General features: G+C 37.4%; 1 protein-coding gene across 2 annotated transcripts in view; it reads right to left on the bottom strand.

The window, feature by feature from the left end:
- The window catches only part of GOSR1 (golgi SNAP receptor complex member 1), a 55,952-nt gene extending 29,169 nt beyond the window's left edge, over positions 1–26,783 (bottom strand). The window contains exons 1-6 of one of the 2 annotated variants that reach the window (XM_003131787.5): positions 26,627–26,783; positions 23,672–23,792; positions 14,540–14,627; positions 14,100–14,207; positions 10,052–10,143; positions 6,978–7,052 (exon numbers count right to left, since the gene is read on the bottom strand). In XM_003131787.5, coding sequence (XP_003131835.2) covers positions 6,978–7,052; positions 10,052–10,143; positions 14,100–14,207; positions 14,540–14,627; positions 23,672–23,792; positions 26,627–26,657 — 515 coding nt within the window. In that variant the 5' untranslated portion in view covers positions 26,658–26,783. The remainder of the gene's footprint in view (positions 1–6,977; positions 7,053–10,051; positions 10,144–14,099; positions 14,208–14,539; positions 14,628–23,671; positions 23,793–26,626) is intronic. The other variant, XM_005669105.3, reaches the window with a different exon arrangement.

Here is a 27,937-nt window from a genome sequence, read left to right as displayed (position 1 = left end):
ATATAAAAAACAAACAGATGAACACAGTGCTAAGAGAAAGAAGTGTATATTATATAAATTCGTTTATATGAAATTTGGAAAAGGTAAAACTACTCCACAGTGACTGAAAGAAGGTGAGCAGCTGTCTGGGACCGGGAAGCAGGGACTGACTACAGAGGGGCATAAGGAACATTTTGGGGGTGATAGAAATGTTCTATAGCTTGACTGTGGTGGGCAGTTCCCATTGTGGGTAGGAGTTCCCACTGAGGCTCAGTGGTAACACACCCAACTAGTATCTATGTTGGGTTGGATGTGGGTTTGATCCCTGGCCATGCTCAGTGGGTTAAAGGATCCAGCATTGCCATGAGCTGTGCTGTAGGTCACAGACACAGTTCAGATCTGGCGTTGCTGTGGCTGTGGTGCAGGCCGGCAGCTGCAGCTCTGATTCGACCCCTAGCCTGGGAATTTCCATATGCTGCGGGTATGACCCTAAAAAAGAAAAAAAAGAGTATATACATTTGCTCAAACTTACTTAACTGGAAACCTAACTGCATACATTTTTATTATAAGTAAATTATATCTTGTATATCTGACTTATGAAAAAAAATGATAGTCTCAGACTGACTCCACATGACCTCTCAGTTCATTCTTCCACTGTTTTCTCTTGCTTTAAATGAGGCTGCCCTTTCAGGGCCATGAATAAGGTTTGTAATCTGGGAGAGGGTTTGCAGACAGGCAATAAATGGATGATATTTTGAATATATCCATATTGATAACTTATCAGGAATGATACAGACTAAGAAAAAAAGATGTGGCCGTTAGGTTCGTTTCACCTTTTCCCAACACCTTTTTTTACGTCTACTTAGTGAATACATACTCATCCTTCAAGACTCAAACATCTTATTTCTATAAAGCCCTTTCAGAAGCTTGAGAGAGGGGGTAATCGCCTCCTTTAATGTGATCCTTTAATGCACAACCTCTCCAAATACTAGAGCTTTACTGCTTTGCACTGTAATTACCTGCTAACATTTCTGTTCTGCACCCCACTCTCATCCTCGTGGTGCTCACTGAAAACAGGGCAGAACTAGGCTTTATTTCTTCTCTATCACGAACTTAGCACAATGCTTTCCACATCATATATGCTCAACAAAGGCCTGATTAAAAAACAACAAAAACTGAATATATATATATATATATATATACACACACACACACACACACACACACACATATAAAAAAAACATCTTCTTTAACCATTCTGTTGGTAGGCTTTAAGGTTGTTTCTGTATCTTGGCTACTGTAGGTAATGCTGTGATGAACACGGAGGTGCATCTATTCTTTTGAATTAGTGTTTTCATATTATTTGGATAAATACTTAGAAGTGGAATAGCAGGATTAAATGGTAGTTTTAGTCTTAGTTTTTTGAGGAATCTCCTTTTTCCACAGCAGCTATACCATTTATATTTCCACCAATAGTGTATGAGGGCTCCCTCTTCCCTACACCCTTATTTGCTTTTCTGATAAAAGCCATTCTAACAGGCATGATGTGATATCTCACTGGATAAAGAAGGCGGTCTATGTATACAAAGGAATACTACTCAGCCATAAAAAAGATGAAAGCTTTTTTGTGACAACATGGATAGACCTTGAGGGTATTATGTTAAATGAAATAATTCAGATGGAGAAAGACAAATACCAGGATTTCACTCATGTGGAATACAAAAAACCAAACAAATAAAGCCAAAATAAATGGACAAGCCAAAGACAAACATACAGATACTGCAAAGAGAGAGGAGTTTGCCAGAAGGGAAAGGAAGGGCAGAGTGAGATGAATAAAAGGGATCAACTATATGGTAACAAATGGAAACTAAATTTTTGTGGTAAGAAAGCTGTAGCATATACAGAGGCAGAAATATAATGCTGTGCACATGATACTTACGAAATGTTATCAACTAATGTTAACCTCCATAAATAACAACAAAAACTGATACAAAAAATTATATATGCATTCAGATAAATGCAAAGAAACAGATGGAATCCAACTGGAATTTGAAAACTCCCATCTGAAAATGAAGCTTACAAATAAATAAACTGTTCATTACACTAATGAAAATCTAATGAGTCATAAATGAAGATAATGATTTGAAAACACACTCTGAGCTTTAATCGATAATCATGGTTAGCTGATAGTCATCTATTCCTACATACCGTTTTGGCTTAGTCATCTATTCCTACATACCAGAGGGCTGGAGCCTGCCTGTGTCACCCAGCTGTAGGTACAAAATTCTAGTTACTAGTTTACTTTTCTGTTCTAATGCCATTAGAGGCAAGACTGACTCCATGTAATCAGAGATAAGATTGAGAACTGGTCTTCTGCACGTCAGACACTGTACTAGGTAAAAACTTTACACATCATCTTTATTTTAACACTTTGCAAAGAATTAAATTTTCCCCATTTAAAAGATAGGACAGAATCAGGGCCCTTGCCCCTAAATATACTCTACATCAGGATTTAAACTCGGGTCTGTTTGGCTTCAAAGCCCATTCCCTACCCACTATACCAATTTAAGGAATAAATCTATTCAGGTATCTTAGTCAAGACAAAAGTTGCAAATTAATAAGAGGAAAAACTAAAATGTCTACTTACTTATTCTTATGATATGATCCAATTAAATGAAATTATTTATTACGAACAAATTATGTAATATTTTAAATATCTTGATTACTTTGAAACACTACCAAAGTTCTTTTTAAAATGTCAAGAAATTTTAAGCTAATGTCCTTAATATTCCAATTTGTAGTTCTAGTTGTAATCATGACATTTGCAAAATTCAGAGTACTTCCATGAAAATAAACACAGCTTCCAAGTATGGATGAAATTTCTCAGCTTAACTTCTTAGCTGGTGATATATAATTTCAGAATTTGTTTCTTTTTCTTCAACTTTCTCATTAATTTTATTATTCTTGGCAAAACAAAAATCTCACTAGTTGCTTTTCTTATATATCTGGGAATGAAAATATCAATTTTTCTTTGCTAGGTCTTCTTTAGAGCTGCCTTCTCTGGGGAAGAAGAATTGTTGTTATGATGTGTGTCAAGGGCAAAGAACTGAGCTAACATGAGAGGGCAGATGACAGTAAGTCTCACCTGGTGGACCAGCTCTACCCTAACTTCTGCCTGGAGCACACTCCCTGAAGGATTCTGAGGCTACATCAGAAGGTTCTCAGGGAGGAAACAAGAGTAGTAAGAACTAGTAAATTTCAGTGTTTACAGAGGCCTAGGTTTCCAAGGAGGGAGGAGATGAACAGTATCAAGTGCAGCTGAACAGTCAACAACAGGAAGAGTGAATGATGTTTATCAGATCTGGCATTCAGGAGCTCACTGGTGTCCCCAGTGATAAGTTCAGTAGGCACTGAGGGAAGAAGCCAATAGGCTAAGGAGATAAGTACTGACACTGAGAGAGCAAGTATATTTATAAATTAGAGAGACAGAGCCAGTGCAGAGGTTGACTGAAGAGTGAAATATCTGAGGTAGCAGATAAGATCAGAGATAAAAGCCAGATGGATGGACTGGCCTTTCTAGCAAAACAGCTCAACCTCTAAAAACTACAGGAAAGAGGTAAAGGGGGGTATTCCTCTAGGTAATTTGTATTAAAGAGCAAGAAGTTTAAAATTTCAATGAAGTAGGAGGTAAGGAACTCTCTTAGGTGGAGAGACCAGAGAGTCAAGAAGGGGAATGAGACGTTTTGGTAGAGGTTTTGAAGAGAATGCAAGAGAGAACTAAAGTTGGTCAAGCAAGCAAAAGGCACTGGGCAATGCTGGATACTCAGATGAGGGTGGAACTGATGAATTTAAAACAAGGTGAATGTGTAGTTCCTGTTGTGGCTCAGCAATAATGAACCTGACTGGTAGTCATGAGGACACAGGTTCAATCCCTGGCCTTACTCAGTGGGTTAAGGATAGGGTGTTGCTGCGAGCCGCAGGTCGGATTTGGTGTTGCTGTGGCTGTGGCAGAGGCCGGCAGCTGCAGTTCTGATTCAATCTCTAGCCTGGGAACTTCCATATGCCCAGGCCCCAAAAAAGACAAGAAAAAAAAAAAAAAAAAACATAGCAGCTGTACTAACAAATGATTTAACTTGTCTTCTTTGTGTTGAATTATTCATACCTTCTAAAATGAAAGTTATTCTAAAAAAATTCTTCCTCAAAGCACTTAGCAAATGCACAGACAACACTGAAAAAAGAGAAAGCCTTTCGTATTATGATTACTTGGTATAGATGTTAGTGCAAATTTTATGTATTTGCAACTTAATAAAATACTGATTTTTCTAAAACATATTTGGAAGCCCTGTGTTCTTATCCTGAGAGCAATGACTAAGTTCTTGTTGTTGGTACTAAGCCCTAGTCTCAACAATTCCCCTCATTCATCAACTCATGTTACATTCAACTTCATCCTGCCTCAGTTTCAAACTTTTGGAACGAGCACAAACTTTTTCACAAGAATGCTGAAGGGACTATATAAAAAGTATATCATATATAAAATCACTTGAGAAACAAAAAATGGAAAATAGTTTTTGATTCTCAATCTTGTCATTTTAAAACCCTAAACAAATTATTTAAGCTGTGTGCCCCTGAACTGCTGCATTTTTTCCCTGTGAAACAGACCATATAAAATTCCTGAAGGGTTTTGTTTGAATTACTAAAATAAATGCAAAGTATAAAGTTTACAATAATGTGTTCTGAAATATTAATATGAGTATATATAAATTTATATGACAACCCTGGTATACTCTTTTCAACATCAAAATATTCTTAAAGTAATTAAACTATTGCATATCTGTTTAACTTCTTTTGGGGTCAATAAACATAAAAATATTAATGCAATAAAATCTTTATTTTCGTGCTACTTGAATATCTTATCTCTTAAATTACTCTGAACCCAGGAATATATTAATATAGTTTTGGATGTAATGCAAAATTCTTCTTACGATGGTCTCTACAAAATACAAAAAGAACTACCAAAGCTGTAAATAACTATAAACTACATACACTCTAGGAAAGACTGCCCCCTTGTGCCAATTGGTAATATTTAACATATGAAGAAAACACTAAAAACCTTTCTCACACTAGAAGCACCCATACTTCTAAAAAAGATTTTGATCTTTGTGTGTTCTGACTTCAACAGCTTATATTCAAAATGGTGATCTTTAAAGAAAAATAAACTGAACAGTACATTAAGCTCATATGGATATGACTAATTTATGACATTCAGCAGCTTACACCAACATAATTCATATCATTTAACCATCATGGATATTAGCTGCTCAAGTGCTTAGAGGCTGAGATCAGAGAGATAAGTAAATTTTTTTTTTTTTTTTAAGGCTGCTACCTGTGGGCATGTGGAAGTTCCCAGGCTAGGGGTCAAATCGGAGCTGCAGCTGCCAGCCTACAGCATAGCCACAGCAATGCCAGATCCAAGCTGCATCTGTGACCTACTCTGCAGCTTGGGCAATGCTAGATCTCTAACCCACTGAGTGAGGCCAGGGGTCGAACCCACATACTCATGGACACTATATTGGGTTCTTAACCCATTGAGCCACAACGGGAACTCCCAATAAGTAATTTTTTGATCCTTAAATTCTACAAGATACAAAGAAAATAATTAAAGAATCTAGTATATTTCAGAGGAAAAATAAAGCAGGGATAAAGTACGGCAGCCTGTCTATATATAAATATAAATATAAACATAAATATAAATACATATAAATACACACACATACATGTATATAATATATAGTTCATACAAGTTTTAACTTTTTTTTTTTTTTTTTTTTGCTTTTTAGGGCTCCTCCTGTGGCATGTGGAGGTTCCCAGGCTAGGAGTCTAATCGGAGCTACAGCTGCCAGCCTACACCACAGCCACAACAACCCAGGATTAGAGCCACGTCTGAGACCTACACCAAGCTCACGTCAAGGGTGGATCCTTAACCCACTGAGCAAGGCCAGGGATCAAACCTGCAACCTCATGGTTCCTAGTCGGATTTGTTTCCACTGTGCCACGATGGGAACTCCACTTATTTTTATTTTTAAATTAATTTTTAAAATTAAAGTATAACTGATTTACAATGTTGTGCCATTTCTGCTGTACAACAAAGTGACCCAGTCATACACATACATACGTTCTTTCTCGTATTTTCTTCCACCATGTTCTATCCCAAGAGATTGGATATAGTTGTGCCATACAGTAAGACTTTGTTGCTTATCCTTTCTAAATGTAATAGTTTGCACCTACTACCCCCAAACTCTCAGTCAGTTCCTCTCCCTGCCCCTCCCCTTGGCAACTGAAAGTATATTCTCTATATCCATGAGTCTATTTCTGTTTTGCAGGTAGGATCGTTTTTGCCATATTTTAGATTCCACATATAAGTGATATTATATGATATTTGTCTTTCTGACCTACTTCATTTAGTATGATAATCTTTAATTGCAATCGAAGTTTTTAGGTATTTTCTTCTGAGTTCTTAGAAAATAAGATCTTTCCTTTGAATCTGATGTATGACCAATTATCCTTTATAAAGCTTATTGATACATATGAGTGGTATCAGGCCATTCAAACACAGATCAGTACCAGTATTATTATTATTATTACTGGTAATATACAGCAGTGGACAAAAGTCTTAGAGCAACAGACTTGCTAAAGAAAACAAACATTAAGGCAATAAAAGACATAGTACAGAAAACAAGTAATGTGAATGCACATTTTGTATACTGACAGCATCATATTTTTCCTAATCATGGTCACAAGAGTTGCAATCTTATTTCTATTAAATAAGATCATTAGAAGAATTAAATTAATTAGCACTGATAAGACAGTCACTATACTAAACACCATAATATGTTTGCTATAGAAGTAAATGAATGAATAAGTATGTTTGCTATAGAAGTAAATGAATGAATAAGTATTAATAAGCACTACATAGTATGCATATATTCAAAAACACCTACTTTCGAAGGTGGTCATGTTCTTTCAAAAATAGTTCAGTTCTTCTGTTGTTTACTCCAGAACCACTTTTATATGACCTAGAACAAAGTAAAAAACAAACAAAAAAACCAAGAATATTTTTGACAGATACTTAAAAAAAAAAAAATCAACTGACTCAGTAATATCCAAGGTAGACAAATTGAGCCTCTCCATAGTTTTGAAAAACAATTAAAATGTATAATCCTTTTCATCTCCGTCTAAAAATGACATCTATTAAAAACAGATAAATATGAATGGCTCTCTATTTCAGGCCTACAAGTTTATTATTTTTCACCAAAACAACATTCTTAAAAAAGAATACTATTTTTCCTTTTTTTTGATTTTAAATGATTTGATTTATTAATAACTCTCCTAAAAAGTGTGTATTTTATATCAGTTGCCAAAATTCCAACTCACTAAAGTACATGAAAAGAGAGTATACATTCATTTGTTTGTTCATTAACTCAGAAAATATTTACTCAACATTTGTTAGGTACCAGACATTACAACAGTAAAACATGCTACCATACTACAAGTTGTACAGTTCAGAGAGGTATATAAATTCTGCAACTATAATTCAGTGTAACAGGAGCTATTATTACAATCGTGATGTACGAAAGAGAGTAGTCATACCTATCGGGCAGGAGGTTAGACAGAGAGACTGTGAGAAAATATTAAAAACATTCTTAAAAGAGAAAATCCTTAAAGGGTACCCTACAGGACGAGTGATAATTTCTATTTCTAATAAGTAGAAGATCATTCCGGGAAGGAGGAGAGCGTGTGCAGCGTCACGGGGTGTGGAAGAAGAGAGTGTCTTTAGAAAGCTCTGCACTGTCCATCTGAAAGAGTGAGTTTTGGGAGAATACTGTAAAAAATCAGGAAAGCAGAAGCCTTTAAAGCCATTAATTTCCTTTGTCTACTATTGCCTCTATCTTTATTTTCTCCAAGTGGGAGTAAAACTTTGGACTGATTACTACACAGCACACGGGATAGGGAAACTATCAAAATGGAACGTCTTCCTTCGCAACAGCACAGGCAGTTCATCGATTCAAGCCTAAGGAGCACTAAAATGAAGCTAGGGCTCTGCCAACTTGGGCATACTTCAGGGTTTCTACCCTGGTCTTAAGTTCATTACCATTTACAAGAAATGCTTTGTGTCATTACTATCAACACTTTCATGTTTCAGTTCTTTACTTACAATAAAGTATCAAAAACAAAACAAAGAACATAAGGAACAGCACACATAAAGCAGTAGTACACAAGGATCATGCTGCTAAAACTGAACCACTGGCTGAGAGGAAGGGCTAATGTGTGCAGCACAGCAAGAAAGAAAACACCAGGGAAAGTAGCATGATGTAACCAAGAACACACTGGGCTTGAAGGCGGATGATTTGGACTTAAATCTACAGACCATCTTTATAAGCCAATTAACCTTAGACGAGCCTCTTAATATCTAGTTTTATAAAATGGTACTAATAATTTCTGTCTATACCAAAAGATTATTATGAAGCAAAAGAGGGATAACATATGAAAAAGCAGTGTGTAATTACAAAAAAAAAAACCCTTAAATGTCAGTTATTACTACTATATCTCATTTCATTAACCATATTCTGCCACATATTATATTGAGTATGTGTCTGACTCCCCTCTAGCATCTGGATTATAAAATCCTAGAGGGCCAACCAAGTTGATCTCTTCATTTGTACCTTCTACTGTGACTGACATATTGTCTTACTCGCTGTTGATAGTCAGGAAATAGTTTAGTAGATGAATGAACATGTTTCTTTTATAGTCATCTTTCAGAAAGCAAGTTATTACACTAGAATGTAGTCTAGTGATTCCCACAACTTGTAAGTCAGTTAAAAGCCTATACATTAAAGGCTGTCCACTACAGTGGTTCTCAATGTAGTCCTTAAAATATATATGTAAATAGGCTATAAAGAAATTAAACCCAAGACCTACATGTTCCCGAGAACCAATACGATTTCAAAATTATTAATATAGCAAAATGTTTCATTTTTTTCATTCCTATACATTACACAAAATACATATGACTAAATATAAGACACACAGATAAAACAGAGACAATAAAAATTCATTTTCCAAGATAATTTCTGGAGGTAGAAACATAACTGATGACTGGATAATCCTGGGTTGAATTCTATTCTATTTTGAATAGCATGAATATTAAACGATTTCTGCTGCAAAACTGTCTTACTGTTACAACAAAATAAAGGTTCTCTAAGAAGATGTTTATCACAGTATACATACATATTTCAGTTTATGAAACACAAGTATCATACTTATGAAACCTACCATAAGCTTATCAGAAGTTAGACAATGATAGGCATCAATAGATGATCCAAAAGGGGAAAGTCTGCAGCTTTAATTAGAGGCCCAATGAATTTAACCTTGTCAGTCATGTATAGTTAAGGGGAAAAAAAAAATCTCAAAAATGTGTATAAAATTCTAGAATATATTATTAAAGGTGAGATAAAGGGATGGAAGAAAAGAATAAATTTTAAAAATTATAGATTGAGAGCAGTGAACAAATGTTGGGAGGCCTCAAATAATTGGACCTAAGGCTATGAGTCTGTATAAATCTGGAAAAAACTGATTTCAGACTGCAGGGAAGTAAAGACTACTTTGATAGCTACCTAAGAATGTACTTGTTGGGGCAAGGGACAAAGGAGGGGGCTGGACAGTAATCAGGAAGGGAAACGGAGACACTTCAGCTATGGGTGACATTATATAATTCTTAGGGTGGGGGGTAAGAGAGAAGAGAAACACTCATGAAGACATCATCTAAACTGGACTTTGAATTAAGACAGGAAAGTCAAGGCTGGCAGGAACCAATGATAAAACTACAGAAAGCTAGAGTTAAGACCAGCAAAGTAGGTTAGGACCATATTGGAGGAGCAATGTTTAGAGAATAGGGAAATGGGAATTAGAAACCTTGAAACCTAAATCATGGTTCTACTACTCAATCTGCTGTTAATCATGGATACACTCTAATTCTGAGTAAACATCCCACAAAATAATATAAAAGGCAACTTACTCAATGTCCTTTCGTACTGATCCCATGAGATTCTCCCTTTCCCGTATTGCCACAAAGTTTGCTTTGGTTTTATGGAATTCATGTGTATAATCCTGCAATAAATCAATACCCAGTCTCAACATAAGCTAATTATAAATTTTCATCTTATTGAACCATTAAATATTGTTATATTATAAATTTCTGTCAAGAAAAAAACTATTTAAGAAATCAAGGGATTCGATGGTGGTCTAGTGTATAGGTCTTGGCACTTTGACCACTGCAGCGCAGGTTCGATCCCTGGTCTGGGAACTGAGAACCCACATCAAGCTGCTGCATGCTGTGGCCGAGAAGAAAAAAAAGAAAAAAAGAAAAAAGAAAGGAAGAAAGAAAGAAAGAAAGAAAAATCAAATTGCCAAGAGGTAAAAATAACATTATAATCACTTTCCTGAGGAGTGACCAACTTCTTTCGAATGAAAAAAGCTAGGGTAATAGTGTTACTAAATCACTATCCTAGTATCTGCTAGTACCTTGTCTTACAGGGCAGAATTGTAATGAAAAAATAATTCTCAGATAAAAATGACTTCAAATAGCCTAAGATAAAACTTCAGAGACTCTTTCTACTTGTCAGTACACCCGATAGGGTTTATTTTTTTCAAATTTCATCTTACTGGAATTCCTGCAGAAACTTAATTCCTAAACCAATCAAAGGAAGATCAGAACCAAGTGAAAGAGTTAATTGTAAATTAAATATTTTCCTTTACTTTTCTACTATATTGTTAAGATATTAAGGAATATACATTACTTTTAAAAATTTATGTTAAGAAGATAAAAAACATAATCCCATCTTCCAGAGAGCCTCTACTGACCCTTAAAAAACAAAAATAGTACATGAACATGGGGCACCATGAACTAAAAGAACGCCAAAGGAATAAAATGTAAAAACCATCCTGCTTCACGGTCCTTAATATTATCATTACTTTCTTTCATTTTCTTTCAGGAAATACGTTTTTGCATTTACAAGTTTATCTATTATTTTTTTCATTTATGCTAAAGAAATCACATTATATTCTGCTGCAATTTTTTTTTTTTTTTTTTTGTCTTTTCTAGGGCTGCTCCTGCAGCATATAGAGTTCTCAGGCTATGGGTCTAATCGGAGCTGTAGCTGCCGGCCTACGCCAGAGCCACAGCAACGAGGAATCCGAGCCATGTCTGTGACCTACACCACAGCTCAAGGCAACGCCGGATCCTTAACCCGCTGAGCGAGGCCAAGGGTCAAACCTGCAACCTCATGGTTCCTAGTGGGATCTGTTAACCACTGAGCTATGACGGGAACGCCTGCAATTTTGTTTTTTATAGTTCGTAAAATATCGAGTCTTTCCATATTACCAAATAGAAATCTACATTCTTTTTATTTTTTTATTGTTTATTTATTTATTGTCTTTTGTTTTTTTAGGGCCGGACCTGCAGCATATGGAGGTTCCCAGGCTAGGGGTCAAATCAGGACTGCAGCTGCCAGCCTACACCACAGCCACAGAGATGCGGGATCTGAGCTGCGTCTGCGACCTACACCACAGCTCATGGCAACGCCGGATCCTTAACCCACTGAGCAAGGCCATGGATCTAACCCATGTCCTTATGGATACTAGTCAGCTTCGATAACCACTGAGCCACAACTGCAACTCTTACATTCTTTTTAATATTTAAAATTATGACTATTGAATTTAATAAATTTCCTACTGATTAAAAAAATTTTTTTTGGCTGTCAAATAAATGCTTCAATAAACATTCGTGCATATGTATTTTATTAAACTCTCTATATTTAAGGGTAAATGCCTAGCAGACTAGGTCAAAGTATCTTACATGAAAATTCTGATAGTGCTGAACTGCCCTCTAGAAAGACTTACATCAACTTACATTCTCAGCATATGGAGAACTCTACACTCTTGTCAATAATGGGTTACAAATGCTTCACTATTTGCTATCTGACAGGTAAAAAATCATATCTCATTTTGATTTATATATTTTCTTTTGGGAATGTGGCTGACCCATCTAACTTTATGGTTCCAGTCACTCATTTTCTGCAAACATTTTTATATCCTTTGCCCATTTTTCTATTAGATTGTCTTTTTCTTATTTCTATTATCTTTGTATAGTAAGCAAATGAGTCATTTGTTACAGTTTCTAGTATTAGGTCTGGCTTAGGAAAGTCCTTTATTATCCTAAAATGTATAATTCACCCATACTTTATTCTAAACTTTTATAGTTTCTTTTTCTTTTCTTTTTTCCTTTTTCAGCCCCACCTGTGGCAAATGGAAGTTCCTGGGCCAGGGACTGAGTCTGAGCCGCAGCTGAGATCTACGCCACAGCTGTGACAACACTGGATCCTTGACCCACTATGCTGCTGGGCCGGGGATGGAACCTGTGCCATTGCAGAGACAATGCCATATCCTTAATCCTCTGTGCCACAGTGGGAACTCCTAGTTTCTTTTTCTATGTGTAAAACTTTGATTCATTTGGAATTTACTCCAGATGGAAGGAATGAAATAGAAACAGAAATAGAGGGTCCCTCCCCCTACTGGCCAATGGTTATAGCTCTGTTTATTTCGTAATTCCTCTTTTCCCCGTTGATTTTATGGACTTCCCGTGTGACTCACAGCATAACTACTTGACACTGCTTCCTACTGATTTAAAATAGCACTTTTATCAGAAACTGAATTTTCATGCATATATGGGTCTACATATGATATGAACTCTATTCTGCTCTATTGGTCTACTTTTTCTCCAGAATCAAACTGTCTTAATTATTCTAGCTTCCTAACAGACTTTAACATGTGGTAGAACTAGGCATCCTTTACTACTTATCTACATTTTCACATATTTTTTTCTTGGTTATTCTTGCATGTCTATAATTCTAAATAAACTTTGGGTTCATTTTGCCATTTAAAAAAATGAAGTAAACAACAAAAAACACTGTCATTTTCATCGAAATAGCATTCAATGCATAGGCTGATCTAGAGAGAAACCTCCCCATCCGAAAGCAGAGGAAATCTTATGTTCCTCAGTAGAGTTTTATACATATAAGTCCTGTATGTTCTTACTAAATTTTACATTAAAAATTTTATAGTTTCTTCCATTGTATTTTCTAACAGATTATGTTCATGCGTAGGAAAACTACTTGCTTTCACATATTAAATTTGTAGGTCATCAATTTACTGAGTTTGTCTCTAATTTTTTTAAGTTAGTTTCCTTGGTTGTATTAGGTGTATAATCTTATCACTGCTACATAATACAGATTTTGTCTCTTCCTTTTCAATATTTTGTTTTTTCTTACTGTGTAAGTGAACAACCAAGAACTTACAAGACACTGTTAAACATCTGTGGGAATTGTGGATATCCTTGTCTTTTTTTTTTCCTTCAAGAGAAAAGATTTTAGTGCTTTATTTTTAAGTGTGATGATAGCTTTTAATCTGATACACACATTTTTGCATTAGGTAAATAAACTATCCTTCTATTCCTATTTTAATAAGAGTTTTAAAAATTAGAAATGATTGAATTTTTTCAATATTAAAAATACTTGCCTTCCTATTGTTACTACTATATTTTTACTACGCCCATGTAATTTTTTAAGAGTTTATTCATTTTATTGGTATAGTTTTAATATTTCTTCAAACATAGTAAATATAGCAAATTACTTCTCTTCCATGTTCTCTTCAAAGCCTGATGAAAGCACACTCTAAACAACCATACTATTGCTTATGCATGACCCTGGCTATTTCACTGTCTCAGCTAGCTAGCAAGGTTTCCCACAGCAGAAGTACACTTACCTACTCACGAATATTATTCAATTTTACCAGGCAAAAGCAGGAGCTATTACACATTTTCAGAATTTTATAATACCAAGGGGAAAAAAAAGTAAAACAAGACAAATTTCTATAGCGTGGCATTTATCCTCTTAGAATATTCTCCTCTTTGTTCTCCTAAATATAGGAACACACTTTCTATTCATGGGTTTAAAAAAAAAAAAAAAACCTCCTATAAAAACATAAAAATCTCAAGCCAAATATATTACCTGCAATATGTCTCTATGTCGCTGTAATGTATGCATCAGTGCTGCATTCAAGGACGGGACACCTGCACTGTTAGTATATTCTGCCATTTTATCATTTACTCCTGTAAGCTAAAACAGAAAAAAAAAACCAATAAAAATATTTTAGAAAGTACTATAGAGAGATAAATTATATATCTGTATGTCCTTCTGGCTAACAGAAAAAACAAAAACAAGAAGATAACAGACAAGGATTCAGTATTTCCCCAAAATAATCCATAAAAGCTAAATTAACATGCACAGAACCTGGGAATGGCTGTCATTAAAATTTATATGGCCTGGGAGGCACACATCTGGAATGAAAGGGTGATTTCACTGACAATGTCTGCATTAATATAATCTAGTACTATATTTAACAAGTACACAGTTATTAGCAAAACAGCCATTTAACAGAAGGAACTTACCCTGGCCAAAAGCTGTTCAATCTCAATTGCCATAGTTTCAAACATTCTATCTTGGCTTGATCCATTTAAAAGGGGTGTTGTGTCAGAGCTAAAGAGAAGTTCAAGTAAAGAGAATCCATTATAAGTATACTTTAAAATATATTTAATATCATAAACATACTTAATCCTTTAAAATATACTTAAAATAAGGTAATTATTATTTTTTTTGTCTTTTGTCTTTTTAGGGCACACCGACAGCATATGGAGGTTCCCAGGCTAGAGGTCCAATTGAAGCTGTAGCCGCCAGCCTACACCACAGCCACAGCAACGCCAGATCCTTAACCCACTGAGGGAGGCCAGGGATTGAACCCTCATCCTCATGGATACTAGCCGGGTTCGTTAGCCACTGAGCCACGACGGGAACTCCAAGGTAGTTATTCTTAAACAGGTCAAGTGGAACCCCTGAGACATTCTGTTTCTTAAGAAGGTATAATTTTTATAGACGTTTTAAAATAAAGATCACCTGTTCTAAATATTAAATGCAGTATAAAATATAACTGAACATAAGACTGCCCCAAGCTTTAATATATCCAACCTTAATAATGCAAAGAAATTCTAAATGCCTGTTGACTGTTTCACAAATGAAAGTAACATAAGCTACGGCAGTGCCCAATAAAATGCTGAAACTGAAGAAACAAACTATGTGAACTAAAACTATAGAACTATGCGGCACAGCATGCAACAGGGGCAATAAAATGTACTGTGGATTATGTTAGATCTGTGAGGAATAACCTTTAGAATTTTTACTTCAAATATGGTTCCTTAGACCTTAAATTCTCTCTTTCTTCCCTGACTCTTTCCAAGAAGAAATAAAATTGGGATTTAAATGATCCACAGATTAGGTAACTAGCTATTAAATCATCAGGAACCGGCTTTAAGTCTAACATGGACAGTCACGTCAAACAGGGAAGTTTCGGTACCAACCTTTAACATTTCCACGCACATCACACAACTGTTTCCATTTTGCTTTGCAAAAATATGGTGAACTGTCTTTTAAAATCTGAATAGTCAGTCCTAACATTTTACAAGTTACACATGCTTGACAGATTCAAATTCTAAAACCATATGTCTTGAAGGATTCTTCTGTTTTTTTCTGAAAAAACCCCCCACTAATCTTCATTAGGTCCCCAAGTGGTACATATTATCATATGGGCAGCTGCAGCTCAATACTGATCTTAGCTATACTGAACACGGATCACTGCCCTGACAGTAACTATGCTTTCCAATCTTACTCAAGACTTTATCTTGCCCTGTGACAGTGCTTGGGTGTGGTAAATGAAAATAGATTAAATCATCAGTTTAATAGCAAAAATTTCCCTTCCCCATCTACACATCTACAAGCAATAGTAACAAGCAGTAACATAGCCAAAAAGTAGCTAATAAGGAGGATTTAGGTTTAACTAGGTCCAAATTTTTATTTCTTTAAAAATTTTAATTTACTGGTCTTAAAATAGATCAATTGAGAATCTATCTCATTCTTTAACATGTGTCAGAGCCAATGCAAGGTTCTGTGGTTATCATTTAAAACGTGCCCAGGCAAAACGCTGTATATACTACTAATACAGATCCTCCCCTCCCAGATACCTGCAAAAGAACAACAGGCCAATGATGTAAACTCCGCGAGGAGGAAAACTGCCTATGTCTAATTTACTATTCTAGCACCTAGAATAGTGCCTGGCACACAGCAGATGCTCATTAAACACCTGCTAAATGAATGAGGAAACAAAAAATTTTTTTAATTTAAAAAATAAAAATACTTTATGGCTAAAAAACACTAACCATCATCTGAGCCTTCAGTGACTTGCATGTAATTTTTTTCTGGTGGAGGGTCTTGCTCCAGTATTGATGGCTGCTGACTGATTAGGATGGTGGTTGCTAAAGGCTGTGACTACAGAAATTTTAAAAAGTAAGACAACACTGAAGTTGCTGAATTGGCTGGCTCTTCCCTTCATGAATGATTTCTCTGCAGTGTGCAATGCTGTCTGACAGTAAGAACTTACTTCAAAATTGGAATCAATCTTCTCAAACTCTGCTGCTGCTTTATCAACTGAGTTTAAGAAATATTCTAAATCTTTTTTTGTCATTTGAACAATCTTCACCAGGAGTAGATTCCATCTCAAGAAACCACTCATCAGCAGTTCCCATTGTGATGCAGTGGGTTAAGGACCTGACATCGTTTCTGTGGTGGCATAAGTTTGATCCCTGGCACTGTGGGTTAAGGATCTGGCATAGGTCACAGCTGTGGCCTGATTCAATCTCTACCTTGGGGACCTCCATATGCCATAGGTGCAGCCAAAAAAAAAAAAAAGAAAGAAAGAAAGATATATGTGCATATATAAAATAAGTACATTAAAAATCACATATATTACATATAAATACATATTCATATATATGTCTATAAGAAACAACTCCTTATCCGTGAAAGTTTGATCATGAGATTGCAGCAGCTTCTAAGGTAGTTTTCTTGCTGTTTCTGTCACATCTGCAGTTACTTTGTCCACTGAAGTCTTGAATCCTTCAAAGTCATACATGAGTGTTGGAATCAAGTTCTTCCAAATTCCTGCTGATGTTGATATTTTGACCTCTTCCCATGAATCATGAACATTCTTTTTTTTTTTTCTCTTTGCCTTTTCTTGAGCCATTCCCGCAGACATGGAGGTTCCCAGGCTAGGGGTCAAATCGGAGCTGCAGCTGCTAGCCTACGCCAGAGCCACAGCAGCACGGGATCCAAGCCGCATCTGTAACCTACACCACAGCTCACGGCAACGCCAGATCCCCAATACACTAAGCAAAGCTACGGATCGAACCTGCAACCTCACGGTTCCTAGTCAGATCGTGAACCACTGCGCCACAACGGGAACTCCAATCATGAACATTCTTAATGGTCTCTAGAATGGTGAATCTTTCCAGAAAGTTTTCAATTTTGACTTTACCCAGATCCATCAGAGGAATCACTATCTACGGAAGCCACAGAAATGTACTTAAATAATAAGAGTTGAAAGCTGAAACCACTCCTTGATCTATGGGCTACAGAATGGACGCTGTTTTAGCAGACATGAAAACATTAATTTCAATCTACATCTCCATCGGAGGCCTGGGGCAACCGGGTGCATTATTAATGAGCAGTCAGATTTTGAAAGGAATCTTCTTTTCTGAGAGTAGGTCTCATCAGTGGGCTTCAAATAGTCAGTAAACCATGTTGTAAACAGATGTGTTGCCATCCAGGCTTTGTTGTTTCATTTATGGAGCACAGGCAGAGTGGATTTAGTACAATTCTTAGGGGCCCTAGGATTTTTTTTTTTTTCCCCAAATAAAGTATAGTTGATTTACAGTGTTGTGCTCATCTCTGTTGCACAGCAAAGTGACTTGGTTATACATATGTATACATTCCTCTTTTTTTCTTTTCTTTTTTTTTTTTGCCTTTACTAGGGCCGCTCCCACAGCATATGGAGGTTCCCATGCTAGGGGTCGAATCACAGCTGTAGCCAGCAGCCTACGCCAGAGCTATAGCAACGTGGGATCCAAGCCGCATCTGCAACCTACACCACAGCTCACTGCAACGCTGGATCCTTGACCCACTGAGCAAGGCCAGGGACCGGACCTGAAACCTCATGGTTCATAGTCAGATTCATTAACCACTGCACCACGACGGGAACTCCTTTTTTTTTTTTTTTTCCATTTTTTAAAGTTTTATTGAAGTGTAATCAATTTACAATGTTGGGATAATTTCTGCTATACAACAAAGCGATTCAGTTACACATGTGCACACATACATTCTCTTTCAGATTCTTTTCCCACAACAGATTATCACAGAATATCGGGTAGAGTTCTCTGTGCTAGAGTAGGTCCCGGTTAGCCAATCATTTCATATACCTCAGAGTGCATATGCCAATCCCAAAACCCCAGTCCACCCTCTCCTCAACTGTCCCCTTTGGTAACCATAAGTTTGTTTTCAAAGTCTGTGAGTCTTTTCTGTTCTGCAAATAAATTTGTTTGTATCCTATTTTAAGATTCTACATATAAGTGACAGCACATGATGTTTATCTTTCAGTGTCTGAGTAACTTCACTTAGTATGATAATCTCCAGGTCCATTCATACAAGTCAGAGTGGCCATCATCAAAAACCTACAAACAATAAATGCTGGAGAGGATGTAGAAAAAGGGAACCCTCCTACACTGTTGGTGGGAATGCAAGCTGGTACAACCACTATGTAGAACAATATCGAGGGTCCTTAAAAAACTAAATATAGAACTACCATATGATCCAGCAAGCCCACTACTGGGCATCTCTCTAGAAAAAAACCATAATTCAAAAAGATACATGCACCCCGCTCTTCAGCTCAGCACTAGTTACAATAGCCAAGCCATGTAAGAAACCTAAATGTCCATCAACAGAGGAATGGATAAAGATGTGATACATATATAAAATGGAATACTACTCGGCTATAAAAAGAAGGAAATATACATTCCTTTCCATTATGGTTTATCCCAGGAGACTGGATACAGTTCCCTGTGCTATACAGTACGACCTCATAATCTACCCACTCTAAATGCAATAGTTTGTGACTACTAACCCCAAACTCCCAGTCCATTCCTCTCCACTCTTCTCCAAGTCTGTTCTCTAAGTCTGTGAGTCTATTTCTGTTTTGTGGATAGGGTCCTTTGTGCCAATTTTAGATTCTACATATAAATGATATCATATGGTATTTGTCTTTCTCTTTCTTTCTAACTTTTTTCATTTAGTATAATTATCACTAGTTACGTCCATGCTGCTGCAAATGGCATTATTATTATTTTTTCTTATTAGGGTTGCACTTGCAGCATATGGAAGTTCCCAGGCTAGGGGGTCAAATTGGAGCTGCGGCTGCTGGCCTATGCCACAGCAACAGCCACATGGGATCCAAGCCGATTCTGCGATCTACACCACAGCTTACAGCAACACCAGATCCTTAACCCAATGAGCAAGGCCAGGGATCAAACGTGCATCCTCACGGATACTAGTTGGATTCTTAACCTGTCGAGCCATAACAGGAACTCCTATTTTGTTCTTTTTTTATGGCTGAGTAGCATTCCACTGTACATGTGTACATCTTCTTAATCCATTCATTTGCTGATGGACATTTAGGTTCTTCCCAAGTCTTGGCTACTGTGAATAGTGCTGCTATGAACACAGGGGGGCATATAACCCTTTGAGTCATTGTTTGGTCTAGGTATGTTCCCAGGAGTAGGATCGCTTGATCATACTGTAATTCTATTTCTGGTTTTCTGAGGAACCTTCACGGTGGCTGCATAAACTTACATTCCCACCAAGAGTGTATAAGTCTTCCCTTTTCTCCACACCTTCCAACATTGTTGGGACTTTTAAATGTTATTGTTATTTGCAGACCTTTAAATGACAGCAAATATAACCGGTATGAGGTAGTACCTCATTGTAGTTTTGATTTGCATTTCTCTAATAATTAGGGATGTTGAGCATCTTTTCACATGCCTAATGGCTGTGTATCTTTGGAGAAATGTCTGTTTAGGTCTTTTGTCCATTTTTTCAATTGGGCTGAAGGGCCTAGGATTTTTGGAATGGTAAATGGGCACTGGCTTCAACTTAAAGTCACCAGCTGCTTTGGCCCCTAACAAGAGAGTCAGCCTGACCTTTGAGGCATCAGCTTCTCTTTAACTGTCAAAGTCCGAAATGGCATCTGCTTCCAGTAGAAGGCTGTTTTGTCTACACTGAAAATCTGCTGTTTAGTGTAGCCACATTCATTAATTACCTTAGCTAGATCTCTTAGATAACTTGCTATAGCTCCTATAGCAGCACCTGCCACTTCACCTTGCACTTTTTTTTTTTTTTTTTTGCATTTTGCTTTTTAAGGCTGCACCTGCGGCGTATGGAGGTTCCCAGGCTAGGGGTCGAATCAGAGCTGTAGCTGCCGGCCTACGCCAGAGCCACAGCAACGCGGGATCCAAGCTGCGTCTGCAACCTACACCACAGCTCACAGCAATGCAGATCCTTAACCCACTGAGTGAGGGGGCCAGGGATTGAACCCGCAACCTCATGGTTCCTAGTCAGATTCGTTCCCACTGCGCCACGACAGGAAATTCCTTACCTTCTACTTTTATGTTATGAAGATGGCTTCTTTCCTTGAACCTTAGCTACCTTCAAACATTTCTTCTGTAACTTCCTTGCCTCTCTCAGCCTTCACAGAACCAAAAAGAGTTAGGGCCTGGCTCTGTGTTAGGCTTTAGCTTAAGCAAATGTTGTGGTTGGTTTGATCTTCTATTCAGACCACTAAAACTTTCTCCATATCAGCAATAAGGCCTTTTGTTCTCTTATCATTCAAGTGTTCACTGGAGCAGCACTTTTCAATTTCCTTGGGAGAAACTTTTCCTATGCATTCAGAACTCAACTGTTTACCACGACAGGCCTAGCTTTCAGCCTATATCGACTTTCTTTTTTTTAATTTATTTTTAAATGATTTTTATTTTTCCCATTACAGCTGTTTTACAGTGTTCTGTATATGGACTTTCAATACGCCTTCCCCACCAAGCTTAATCATTTCCAACTTTTGATTTAAAGTAAGAGAAATGTGACTCTACTTGAACACTTAGAGGTCACTGTATGGTTATTAATTGGTCTAATTTTAATACTGTTGGGTCTCAGGGAATAGGGAGGCCTGAGGAGAGGGAAAGAGATAGGCGAACGACCTGCTCGTGGAAGGTCGTTTATCAATTAAGTTCACCATCTTAGACGGGTGCAGTTTGTGGTGCCCCAGAACAATTAAAACAGTAACATCAAAGAATCACTGATCACAGCTCACCATAGCAAATATATACTAATAATGAAAAAGTTTGAAATGTGAGAATTACCAAAACATGAGCAAACACTGTTGGAAAAATGGCACAAATAGACTTGTTCAACACAGGGTTGCCACATACCTTAAATTTGTGAAAAATGCAGTATGTGTGAAGTATAACAAAGCAAAGTGCAATAAAACAGGGTAGGCCTGAACTATGATCATGATACACAGAGAATATAGAAAAGGCATCATGTAACTGCATCTCTCAACACTTTGGAGTTTTAAAATTGCACACACACACATTCTGGCAGTCAAATGGGAGACTTACATTCAGGAAAAATGCTTTCTAGTGATAAAATAAGTTTACTCATAGAAAAGCACATTCCTCATTCTCTACATGGCGAGAGCAAAGCAATGCACTGCAATCGAAGCTATATGACATGCTGAGAGCTTTTAGCTCTTAGAGTCAATAATGTTTTAACTCTGCTACCTATACTTCTTTAATAGTATGCCCTTATAAAAAGTAGCAACACTGGCTATAGCACTGAATGAGTCTTTTGTTGGAATGTACATGGGCTCTGAATATAGAAAGTTCTGGGTTCAAATCAAAACTCTTTTTATTATTCCTAGGTGAAAAATATCCCACCCGCCACCAATCCTCAGGAAGGTATGTAAAATAGAGGATACCAATAACTGCGACCAGCAATTCCACTGCCAGATACATAAAAATGTTCCCACAGCCTGTATATAAAGGTCTTAAAACTTCCTCAACACAGGGTTGGCATGATGAACACTCTTGCGTCAGCTATCAAAATTATTATTAATTAGCAAAAATTAGAAACAATGTCCATCTACAAAATAAACTGTGATATTATACACAACAAATGAATATACTCCACTTAAATGTATCCATAGCCTAATCTCAAAAACAATGTTAAACAAAAAAGCAAGTTGCAAAATAACTATGGTGGGACACTATGAACAGTGTAGGAACACAAACATACATAGTAAAAATATAAGGACACTATGAGGAGAGAGAAAATAGGGTGCCATTAGGGGCTTCAAATTGAATTGGTAATGACTATTTCTTAAAGCAAGAGACAGGCACATGGGAAGACATTACAATACTCTTTATATCTTTCTAAGTGTCTTAAATACTTCCTAATATTTTTTCCTAGTTATAATCTGATTTTATTTATTTTATTTTTTAATGATTTTTATTTTTTCCATTATAGTTGATGTACAGTGTTCTGTCAATTTCTACTGTACAGCAAAGTGACCCAGTCATACTTATATACGTATATATTTTTCTTTTTCTCGCATTATCCTCCATCATGCTGCTTCACAAGTGACTGATATAGTTCCCTGGGCTATACAGTGGGATTTCATTGCTTATCCACTCCAAATGCAATAGTTTGCATCTATTAACCCCAAACTCCCAGTCCATCTCACTCCCTCCCTCTTCCCCTTGGCAACCACAAGTCTGTTCTCCAAGCCCATGAGTTTCTTTTCTGTGGAAAGGTTTATTTGGGCGGTCTATTAAATGCCAGATATAATGTCCTAATATTTTTTTCCAAATTTATTTATTTCTTTTTAACTTTATTTTTATTTATTTATTTTTATTTCTTAAATTATTTTTATTTTTTCCATTTACAGTGTTCTGTCAATTTTCTACTGTACAGCAAAGTGACCCAGGCACACATACATGTATATATGCTTCTCCTCACATTATCCTCCATCTTGCTCCATCATAAGTGACTAGATATAGTTCCCAGTGCAACTTCCTAATATTTTTTGAAACAAGTAGCTGGTCTAAAGCGAAGTTCAAAGATAAGAACAGATTTTCACATATTTAAAATAGCAGTATACCACTTTCTCAAAAAAGAACTAAAATTTAAAATAGCTTGGGTCATTAAGAGTGAAGATATATACTACACTAGATTCATCCTAGAATAACAGTAGGTATACTTCACTTTTGAGCAGTTCCTCAGATTCATTTAGCAATGAGAAAATATAAGAAATACAACGGGGGCAGAGCAACCACATTTCCTTATCTTGGCTGAAAAAGAAACTTATTTCTGATGTGAACTCATTCTTAAGCCTTAGTGTTTTCCTCCTGACATGAACACAATCTTTGCCTAAGGATCCCAAATAAATGTTAGTCTCAAGAATTAAGAATTTTTATAAGTAATTTTTAATAATACCCAAAATTTAATTTGCAGAGTTATATATTTTATTTTATTTTTCAATGCTTTAAAAACACTATATAATTTTAGGCATAAGAGAGAGAATCTGGTAGTACCTATACCTGTCGCGTCTTCCATCTCGGGCACTGCTGTGACTGTAACTTGTACAGAGTTTACTGAAGGAAACTAGTTTCAGGTCAAGTTCATTTTCCAGCTGCCGAGCCTGTTTCCTGAGATCTTTAATAAAATTGTAAAAGCAAATAATCAGACATAAAAAGTCCATCAGTAGATATAAAAAAAAATCACAAAACTTTTCCTAAGAAAACAAACTATGAAAATTATCATATATCTCGATTCTCTCTTATAGAAAAATGTTAAAAGAAGAAAACCATATACCTACCTGGGAAAGAAAACTGTCACTTACTTAAACTCCAGGTGGGGCAAAAAAGGGTGAAACAGTGGGAAATGCATAATTTCAGCTTTACCCAAAAGATAGCTAGACAACCAATGTTGTTCTAATATCCCTGAAATTATTCTATAGCAATAACTAAAACTTTGTAATTCAGGGGGAAACAGAAGAGACTACAAATCACTAAGGAACTGAATAGGGTTTATGACCAGCATCATATCAATTTACCAGCTAACTTCATAAAAAAGAAACATCACTGTTTTTGACAGGGACTTTCCTATCTCTTTATGTTCCAAAGCTTTATAAACCTTATGAAATTCTTTTTCTTTCTTTCTTTCTTTTTTTTTTTTTTTTGGTCTTTTGTCTTTTCAGGGCTGCACCCTCAGCATAGGGAGGTTCCCGGGCTAGGGGTCTAATCAGAGCTATAGCTGCCGGCCTATGCTAGAGCCACAACAACACAGGATCCGAGCCACATCTGCAACCTACACCACAGCTCACGGCAATGCTGGATCCTTAACCCACTGAGCAAGGCCAGGGATCGAACCGCAACCTCATGGTTCCTAGTCGGATTCGTTAGTCACTGCGCCACGACGGGAACTCCATGAAATTGTTAATAGTAGAGTGAGTAAGTGAGTGTAAAGAAAAATAATCATTGACAAAGATTTTAAAAATTGTTTTTCAATAAGCTTGCTAAGGAGTTCCTGCTGTGGTGCAGCAGGTGAGGGATCTGGCATTGTCTCTGTGGCAGCATGGGTTTGAAACCCGTCCTGGCATGGTGGGATCTGGTACTGCCACAGCTGTGGTACAGGTCATAGCTGTGGCTCAGATTCGACCCCTGGCCCGGGAACTTCCATACGCTGTTAAGGTGGCCAAAAAAAAAAAAAAAAGAAAAAGAAAAGAAAAAGCTTGCTGAAAGATATTTGGAGAGGCTAAATTTAACAGTAAACAATGTACTCCAACAAAGTCAAATATGACAGAAATAAGAACCTAAGTTTTAAAAGAAGAGAAGCAAACAAGCATGCAGAGGAACTGGTGTAATAATAGTTTGGCATCTAGGTGGCTGAGTGAAGCCAGTCTGTTAACACATATCTAGATGTGTGTACTCTCATTCACGGTGAAGCAGAAGTCAAAATAAAAGGGCTGAAATACTGAAGGCATAGCATAAAGATCTCACCTTTCAGGGATAAGGAATATTAAACACTATTCCAATAATATCATCAGCAACAAGAAGCACGAAGCAGCGCGCAGGAAATACAGTGGAGCACATTCTCCAAGAGATCAAACCTCAGAATCTCAGCTCAGCCTGAAGTTCTGAGGTTCTAAGAACTGGCTCTGAGATTTATTCACAATCTACTTAACCTATGAATCTCTGCTTTTTGCTTTTCAAACCCCTACCTTCAGGGTTTTCCTATGCGTTAGTAATCATGTGCTTAAAGCACCTGGCACAGAGTAGACTGTCAATAAGCTGCTATAATTCCTTTAGCATGACACTTCCAAAAAGTCAGCCCAACGACTTATACTAAAGCTAACCAACAGACACTTCTACATAATTTTAAAGTATTTTCTAGCTAGCACATACACATTTCAAATAAGCCTTTTAATACGTTTTAAACTATAAGCATGCTTCTCTGTAATCAGGAACTGTCTTCTCTAGCAGAAAACGTCAAGTAAAAGCATTCTCAAAGTATGACGAGCAGGTATGGATGAACTCAGAATTAACTATTTTAGATTAAGTGGCCGACAGTGACAATACTGCCATTTGTGGTGGTTTCCAGAGGTTTCAGTGGGTAGCAAGAGGAAACTGGTTAAAATGGAAAAGGATTCAAAAGAGTTCTATTTTGCAGTAAAGCAGAGACAACTGAAAGAAAAAGGTGCGCCTTTTCTGATCTTTGTTCATCATCATGGTCCAGGAACGAGTTTTACATGAACTTACTTTATCGAACCGTAATTTCAGGAATTAAATAAACGTACTGGTCAAATCACGCGATGCTTTTTGATAGAAGAGATACAGCAATAGTGCAATAATTATAATTAAATGCAATAATTACAAGTCACACTGGTTCTCTCAACTTTCTCTTTTTAACAAAACCGATCTCCAGAACGGAGGGTGGTTATTTCCTCTGCCTTCCAATGCGACTCGACACCCAGTCCTCGAAGTCCCAGCCTGAAGCTGCCAAGGAGGAAGACATTCCGCTCACACAGCTTCCTTCGATGGACCGGCCTGACAAGTTCCTCCTTTCTCTTTTCCTACTCAATTATCCAACAGTGACTCTAAGGCGCTGACTCCTCCAGCCTCCTGGGCTCGGGATATTCTCGCTCAACCCTCGTTTCCTCCCAGAGTTCATACTCCAAATCCCTCGTTCGAGTTCTGCTACCCCCTCAACCCAGCTTTCCTCCGGCGACTCAGGCCTTCTTCCTCTCGGTCCCGGCTCAGCTCTCTCCGCCCAACCACTGCTCCAGGTCCGGCTGCCGCTCAGGGCAGCCCCCTCCCCAGACCATACGGTCTCTAGAGCCCCCAGGCCCAGGGGTACCCACTAGACCAGCCCCACCCCTCAGCTCGGGCGCTCCAGAAGCCAGGCTCTTCTCTCTGCAGCGTCCCTCAAGACCTGTCTTCACTCAGTCCCTCTGCGTCTCAGCGAGACTAACCGAGGTCTCCACTCACCTTCCCAGTAATTGCTGGTTCCTGCCGCCATCTTTGTTGTCCAACGTCAGGCGGGATAGGAGAGCGGAGGCGATGCGAGCCAGAGAGTCACCTCCACGCCTTCTTCCGCCTGGCGCCAGGGCCGATGGGATACGTGAGCCTCCAGAGACACCGCCACCTGGCGGTCAATTCATTATTTTACACCTTTCTGAAAACCCATGTTTAGAATTTGACGCTCCCTGACATCTTTCTGGTGTTCACATCCGCTCTCCGCGCCCGAAACTGGCATACTCACCCTCAGCTGGACTAATTCTCTCTTTAGCAGGTACCTTCTAGGCTGAGAAGAACGTTATCCTTAGACGCAACTACCTGTTTTGTTCACCTTCTCTCAAATGTGTACCTTCAGCCAGCCTCTTTTTTTCGGGGCCAAAGGCTCTTTTCTTCCCACGACCAACCTCTTCATCCTACCTCCCCCTGTGCTCCGCTATCCCGCGTTTCTAACTTATGCCCTCTTCTCCACTGGCCGCCTTTTCCTCTGTCTAGGAGTCCCAGCCCTCTTTCCTTTCTAGCCAACAAATATATGAAGCATATTCTAACTGCTTCAACGTTCCTCATCTTGACCCCTCAACCTGCTAAAATCAGCTGTCCAGAGCCACCCTTTATAGACAGATAAATTATCCCAACCTACTTGTGTCCATTTTTCGCTAGTTCTGGTGAAGTGTAGAACCCTTTCCTCCTGCAAAGTTTTTAAAATCACACCTGCGCCTTTATTCACTACCATTTATAGTTGTCTTTAATATTTCCCCTATGTTCCCTGAGAACCACATCATATAATATTATAATCTTTGCTTTGACTGTCAAACATAGATTTTAAAAGAAGGAAAGCCATATTTTGTGTTACTGATACATTTTTTTTTACTCTTCCAATTTTTCTTTCTTCCTCCCTGATGTTCCAAGATTCCTTTTTTATCATTTTCTTTCTGTTTCAAGAACTTCCTTTAGCCATTTGTTAAAAGAGTAGATCAGCTGGAGACAAATTCTATTATTTTTTCTTCATCTGAGATGTCTTGATTTCCCTTTCCTTCCTGAAAAATATTATTGCCGGATATAGAATCTGGGGTTGACAGTTTCTTTTTTTCAGCACTTGAAAAGTGGGCTAATTCCTTCCTGCTTCTACAAGTTCTAATGAGAAATTGAATTGTTTTTCCATTATAGCTAAGAGATCGTTCTCTCTGCTTTAAAAACTTTTTTTTTTTTTTTTTTTTTAGTTTTCAGAAAGTTGATTATGGTGTGTTTTAGCATAGATTTCTTTGGTTTTATACTGTTTGGGAT

This window comes from Sus scrofa, chromosome 12 (assembly GCF_000003025.6).
Source record: "Sus scrofa isolate TJ Tabasco breed Duroc chromosome 12, Sscrofa11.1, whole genome shotgun sequence".
Lineage (NCBI taxonomy): Eukaryota > Metazoa > Chordata > Mammalia > Artiodactyla > Suidae > Sus > Sus scrofa.
This window is presented reverse-complemented; position numbering and strand designations above follow the sequence as displayed.